General features: G+C 36.6%; 1 protein-coding gene across 1 annotated transcript in view; it reads left to right on the plus strand.

The window, feature by feature from the left end:
• The window catches only part of LOC136812378 (uncharacterized), a 13,107-nt gene extending 10,997 nt beyond the window's left edge, over positions 1–2,110 (plus strand). Inside the window, exon 11 of the mRNA XM_067068874.1 lies at positions 1,686–2,110. Within this exon, the coding sequence (XP_066924975.1) occupies positions 1,686–2,110 (425 nt within the window). The remainder of the gene's footprint in view (positions 1–1,685) is intronic.
• The last annotated feature ends 5,356 nt before the right edge of the window (positions 2,111–7,466 follow it).

A 7,466-nucleotide genomic window follows, 5' to 3' on the forward strand; every position in this document is an offset into this window, starting at 1 on the left:
GTTACGGTGATTTAAAGAAAGTAAGCACAAAAAACAGATTTTTGATTTGGGATGAAATCTACAGTAAATTTTTGAGTGAACTCGACACGGACACAAATAAAGATCTCGTACAACTTAAAACAAAAACGAGATCCTTGGAGAAGGAATTTAAGGAATTGAAAGCTCGAAAGCTCGAATGGACCGCACCGGCGAAGAGGGTGCTTTGAAAATCAAGGAAAGAAAGGAAGGAAAGAAATGTAAAAACACTGAAGACGTTTATGACTTGCTTAAATTCTCTGTTGATAATCAATCTTAAAACAATGATATCACGGAAGCGGCAGCTAAGGAGTTGAAAGCTGGGATGGTGGAGCAAGCAAATGTATTAGTCTCTGGCTTCAAAGATGTCATGAAAACTCTTGCCGAAAACAAAAAAGGAACAAACTGGCTTTGCGATTTTTCTTTTGTTACTTAGCTTATTTAGCTTATATTTGATTGTACATATGTCTAAACTGTAAGAAAGTGACAAACGAAAATATAAAAGTAAAGTGTTTAAGTGACTAAAATCGCATATAATTCGTCTACCCAAATAATGTTTTGTTCGACTAAGTGGTCACAAATTGCATCCCTAACGTCACTAGCCACATTGCAAATTTCATCTCCCTCTTGCTCCATTTGATAGTCGTCATTTTCGACCTCTTCTTGAAATGAATCGTTTTTTTTTTGAAGACAAAAGTTGTGTAGAACGACGGCTGCAGCCACTGTGCGTGTATCGAGATTTTGTTCGTTTTTCTTAAAAAGAATTCTCCATCTAGACTTTAAGAGCCCAAACCCTTGCTCGACAACCACTCTTGCACTACAAAGTTTACGATTGATCCTTCTCTCAGTAGGCTTGAGGTTATTGTTTGGATTCGGCTTCAAAATGATTTCACTGTCTCCAATGATTTGAGGTTTAACCTAAAGTCCACTAAATTCTTCAAAGCTGTTAATTGCATTCTAAATTTTTTTTGGGGTCTTTGGAAATTTGATATAGTTGTCACGAAGGCTACACAAATGAGTCTCAAATTCTCTACAAATAGCATGACATGTCCAGCTTCCCGCACCAAATTGCATGCTCAAACTAGTGAGGGAGTCGCCATTTGCAAGTCTTAGAATAGCAACCGGTTTATTTTCATCGAAAAAAGTTTTGTTCACGTTGCCACTGCCAGACAGTGCGTTCTGAGCGAAAAATTCCCATGTTTAGGACGAACACGATGTTATTGGACACTTGTTGCTGTTGGTTTGAAGTTTGCTTTAGACTTAGGAAATGCGAAAACGCGAAATACTTTGGATACCTGCTTGTATAAAAAACCAAGTCGCAGAGATAACTTTTTCATTTTCTCGATGTCTTTCCTCCATTAAGTCAAAGAAAAATGAAACCAAGAAAGGAAAAAATTTGTTTGAAAGCTAATATGATCATATTTTCTAATCAAGAGTGTTATGTATATATGTTTATAGCTGTAGCTTAGGCTACCATCTTTGTTTATGTTCCGGAATAGCCTGGATATACTTTTTATATAGCTGAACGAACCGTCCAAACTGTAAAACGCACGCTGAAAAAAAGCCATGAAGAAGAAGGAAGATCTCAACCTTGCACTTCTCCAGCTGAAAACGTTCGAAATCAACCAGCACGGGTTGTCCACCAACAACAGCCCTCCTCAATCGTACAGTCAGAACCTTGATTGTGACCATCAACACCAAATCAACACCAACCAAATGCAACAAGAAGCCTTCGTCTCAACAAGGCAGATCTCTTCCAGTTCTACAGCTAGGAGATTACGTACGTTTACACGATAGAAACACCTGGGCAAGACGTGCCACGGTTCTAAATCAAACGAAAGAACCATGGTCGTATATTATAATAACTGATAAAAACACGACCATCCGACGCAACAGAAGACATCTTTTGAAAACTGACGAACAGTTTAAAGTCAATGACAACTCAGACTTAGAGAGTCTTCTTGAGACTAATGATCAAGAGGAAGACTCTGACTCAACCATCCCATACAGAGAGCCATTAGAGCCTCAAAACGAACTTAGAACCACAAGATCAGGTCGAGTCGTTTCTGCTCCCAAAAGATATAAAGATGATTAGATTTCTAGTATTTTATTTTATCCTAAGAGGGGGATGTTATGTATATATGTTTAAAGCTGTAGCTTAGGCTACCATCTTTGTTTATGTCTCGGAATAGCCTGTATATATTTTTTACATAGCTAGCCTTTGTTCCGTATTTTATTATCTTAGCAAAAATCATCCAAGCCAATATGGCTGACTTGTAAGACTCTACTCATTACTAGGTCAAAAAACATCGATAAGGCCCATGTTTAAATTATTTCATCGACTGTCATCAAGTTTTATTGACTATCAATTGTAAGTTATTGACAAAAAATTGTTTGCATTGACCATCAATATTTCCTGTCTTACAGTCATTGATTTTTATTGACTGTCAATTATTTTGTTGCCAGCTGTCAATGTAAGTAATGAACGGTCAATACAAAAAATTTACTGTCAATATTGACAGTCAATATATTCTTTTAGTTTTCAAGCAAATTGATTGACAATCAGCGTTAAGTACTTTTTGTTAATAATTTTATTTTGACAGTCAATAAAACTTGCTGACAGACAATGAAAAGCATTGAACATGAGCCTAACAGTCTGTGCCACTAACTCGATCGGGAAGAGTCTTCCGAAATGGGAAGATTCTTTCGAAATGGCAAAAATTTTCCCGACCGAACGGGTAAGAGTTAAAAAACGGACTTCCAGATCGGGATGAAGCAGGAAAATAAGGAAAACTCGATCGGGTTGGAACTTCCCGTTTGGGAAGTTTACGCAGTTTTTTCACAATTTAACAAGATTTCTACGGTAAAGTCTACTTTTCTTTCGGTGAAAAACCTTAAAATTTGATGCTTTTTCACCTCCAAAAAGTTTCAGCTTCGCCGAAGATTCAGTCAATTTTCAACTTCCCAAAGAGGAAGAATCTTCCCAAACGGGCAGAAAAAATGAGAGTAAGCTCTTCCCGTTCGGGAAGGTAATTCCCATTTCGGAAGAATTCCCGATCGAGTTAGTGGCACAGACTGCCTAATCAATGTTTTTTGACCTAGTAGTGTATCTATCCTTTAGTTCTGTATCCTTTGATACTGTCTCAATCTTATCTCTTCTGAAACGTTTATGATTTTAGTTTTTGAATTTTTTAAAATGAGGTAAAAATATTTCCGATTGCGATTTTTATACTATGTGTGTTCCTGTTCCTTATATTGTTCTAAGGATTATCTTCGACCCAGTTGCCACATATTTTTTTACGTGAATGGTTCAATTGTTAACGTGTTTGGGTTTTTCAACTTTTTTTGAGATCCAGGCCGGATCGAAACGGTTCTTTTGTTTTGAAATGAAAGAAACATCTGAAGGGTATTAAAATAATTCGATTTCATTTGTATGAAAGTTGCAAACAGAAAGAATCTACGAAGTGGAATTTGCAAAACAGTTCATTCATATCGCTTTTCTTCTTCTTTCCAAACCGTACCGATCCGTTGCAAACTTAAGGCTTCGAACGTCAAAAATTTAAAAACATCGAGAACAGGCTTAGAGAAGCAAAAATATGAAAACTTTTCATTTCAAGTACATATGTTTCATATAATTAAAATCAAAACGTTAAGAGCACCCGAACGATAACCTGAGATCAGATTGTGGTTGTTTTCTGCCCACCACACTGAAGCTCTAAAGGAATGGGCGAAAAACATACAATCTGACGAATATGTAATCTCGAAATCGTAAGGACCGCGTTCGTCTAAAAGGACTGGGAATGACAACAAAGTTGCGTGATTGTGTTTATGAATAGGGCGCCGTATCAGTATTTGACTTTCTGGCGCTAACAAGGTTCTTGTTTGTAAAATTTTCCACGGGAGGACTATTTTCCTCAGATGTATAATTTCCAAGTGCCTTTAGAGGTTTACTGTGCACGTAAGAAAATTATGAACAGCTGTTATCAGGTTACCAAGCGAAGGCTTCAAAAATTAAAAAAAAAAAGGTAATTATTAAATATTTAATAGTGTGAAATATTTGGTCTAGGAAGAAAGGTTTTGTCTGAGAAGTGCTACTACTAACCAGGATAAAATTTCATACCAATTACTAAAACGGTACTGTCCAAATTCATTTAATATTGGCCACATACAAACTTTTTTCCTATTTCACAAAGCTCTAATGAGACTAATTTCGAGTGTAGTATAGTTTGTAGGCAGGGTTCAATCGATGATGGAAAGTGTGGTGGAACATAGATCCCCTGTCAAAAGGGGAAATTTCCAAACAAATCTTCTTCATGCCTTTCAAAGTTTTAATTGAATCTCTCATCTTGAAGTTTGGAAAATTTTGCCTGAAAGTTGAAAAAATTGCATCCATTTAGGTCCCATCAGATTGAACCCTGCTGCCGATTTTGTAAATTATTGACCAAATTGATCTGAAGAGTCTGCTTTTACCTTTATCGTTTATTTTAGATCTCACAGACTTGGTTGGCTTTGTATCGTATGTGAGTCTTCCAAAGTCAAAATATTTTGAAGTTTTCATTCTTGTATAAGAAAAAATGGAGAAAAGGCTGGTTGTATACGATGTGAATCAACATGGATCGTTTTTAAAAACTGTAGATAAAGGAGTCACAATCACGCATGTTTCAGGAGCAACCAATGGCGATTTTTTTTCACTGATCAATCTAATATTGTTTACATGTCACCACCTTTTGAACGATATTTATTTATTTATTTATTTATTAAATAATTACAGTCCAGGCACACGAGGACCTCTAAACCGTTCTTGTACAAAAAATCTTTAGGTACAGTTTCTCACGAGGACTTCCCCGCACCCTCCAATTAAAGTCTTCATTCGACTTGGCTTTATTCATCTCGTCTGCTCTTCTTTTCCATTCTTTGATTTGCTCTCTCTCAATTTTCGTTAAATCGTCGGTGATGCTCAATTTTACGTACTTCTCGTGCTGTCTTAGTTCAGTCAACTTCTTCATGAAGCGGTACTTTATATGGCTGTCTTTGAAGGCGACTTTGATTGGACGCACACCATTTGATTTTTTTTTTTGATTGCATTCACTGTCTCTTCAATTTTAGTGGATAGCTTCTTTTCCAGGACGGAAAATTGGCTCTGGATTAGATCAGTTACTTGATTTTTGTCTTTTAGGTATTCCTGACATTTTGCCTTCAAGTCCTTGACCACGGTGTTAAGTCTCTTTTCATTCTCACTTTTATGGTGTATTATGGTTTCACATGCATCCATTTTTTTATAGCTATGTGTACAGCATTCTATTCTTTCTGCTTGATGATGGATTTTTATGCTGAGGTCTTTTGCCGGAGAACAACAAGTTATGCATTGGTATTTTCTGTAACCTTTATTCAAAAACATATTCAGCTGGTATGGTGGTAGTCCAGTGCAGGCATAATGTAGCATTCTTTGACATTTATGGCATTGAATCTTAATTTTTTCATTATCTTTAATGCAATTATGCTCCGTACAACGGTTGTTGTCAATCTTATCTTTATCAAGGGTCAGGCTCTTGTCAGGTGATGCCAGTTCTTGTCGAATTTTGGTTGTTTTTCCATTTTTTGAAATTTTATTAAAAGTTCTCCATTTTTTTGAAAAAACGAAGAGCACAACCTTTCTATGAAATCCCGATACAGATCAGCACAATCAAAGAAGCCATAACCTGATAACAGATGTTCATAATTTTCTTACGTGCACGGTAAACCTCTAAAGGCGCTTGAAAATTATACATCTGAGGAAAATAGTCCTCCCGCAGAAAATTCTACAACAAGAATCTTGTTGTGCGCCGGAAAAATAAAAACTGATACGGTGCCCTATTCATAAACTACAATCGCGCAACTTTGTTGTCATTCCCAGTCCTTTTAGACGAACGCGGTCCTTACGATTTCGAGATTGCATATTCGTCAGATTGTTTGTTTTCACACATCACTTTAGAGCTTCAGCGTGGTGTGCAGAAAACATTCACAATCTGTTCTCAGGTTAAGAAGCCATGACTGAGGTACATATGTTTTCTCGCCTTCATCTGGAAGTCTTGGTCACAAGTACAGACATACCTGGAATCAGCAAGGAAATGCTTCCTTATCAACAGTTATTGGTTACTGACAACAGCTTACCACATCCAAAACCACTTACGGTATATTCAGACATGCAGGGCCCGCGCCACGATTTTGAAAGTGAGGGGGCCAACAAAAATATAGTAACTAAGGAGGCGCAACCATGGTTTGCGCGGAGGGGATGGAAAATTTTCGATTTTGACCTGTCTTATTTGGCTAGAACAGCTTCCTTGTTGTTCTGATTTTCTGAAAGAAAACTGTTAAGTTTGTTTGTTTAAAACAAAATAGTATAATTAGACTTATGTGTCCATCTGTCCCCTCTTAGAAAGGTTCTAACGTTTTTATTGGCACGCGCACAGAAAAGAAAAAAATAATTAGGTGAAGAGAAATTTTTTATTTTGCTTTGCAAAAAAGTGGAGGGGCCATGGCCCCCCCGGCCCCCCCGGTGGCGCGGGCCCTGACATGGTTGGAAAGTTTGAAGTTAACAAGTCATACCGACTAACTCACATTACAGTGAGCAAATTCAATAGGAATCACATTTTGAAGGGTTCATATCGCTCGGAACAAAGTGAACTGTTAGAAGGTGCTATCAAGTTACCAGCTGTACCTACCACGATGAAAGTTGGACGTATATCCAGTGTGGAACTGTCATCGTTAAAAGACATTAATCTCTGCAAACACTGTAAAAATCCGGTGAAATACATTCGTTCAATTGTTACTTGTGAAACTTGCGACCAAGGAATGGCGCAATCAGATGTCCTCACTACATCGATTGGTAAATTCACTCTGGAAAGTGCCAATCGCTGCATGCCATTGTGTTGTGACCGCAAGCTCATTGAAAAACTCTTGGAAAATGATGGTTCGGATATAGAACTCATTTTATGTGAAATGTTGAACATGAATGTTCAAGTTAACATTAAAGAAACATCAAATGAAGTTCTCTCCATGAAGAGAATACCTGAATTTAATGATGCTGCAGTAAATAATGACAGTGAACTAAGTAATGATGACCATTAAATTACCAAGAATGATTGTGACAGTTAAAATGAACTCGGTCCTTATCTGATGGAAGAACATTGTGAAAACTGATTGTACTGTTGGTGATTTACATTTTTTGTTACTTTTACTTTTTTGAAAGGTTTGTTAGATGTATTTGAACACAGGAATTTTTTGAGAATTTCTTTAAATATTTTATCATTCTACCACTGATTGGTTTCAATGTTTTTTATGTTTATTATCCCTTTTGCTAATATTTCTTACTGTTATTTATGAAAAAAATGTATATAAAAATGTATATATGGCAAGAAGTTCTGAACACCCAAATCTCATTTATTTTAGTGTGAAAAATGTGTCTAATCTTC

Source organism: Clytia hemisphaerica, unplaced genomic scaffold, assembly GCF_902728285.1.
Source record: "Clytia hemisphaerica strain Z4C2 unplaced genomic scaffold, Clytia hemisphaerica genome assembly, whole genome shotgun sequence".
In the NCBI taxonomy this organism is placed as follows: Eukaryota; Metazoa; Cnidaria; class Hydrozoa; order Leptothecata; family Clytiidae; genus Clytia; species Clytia hemisphaerica.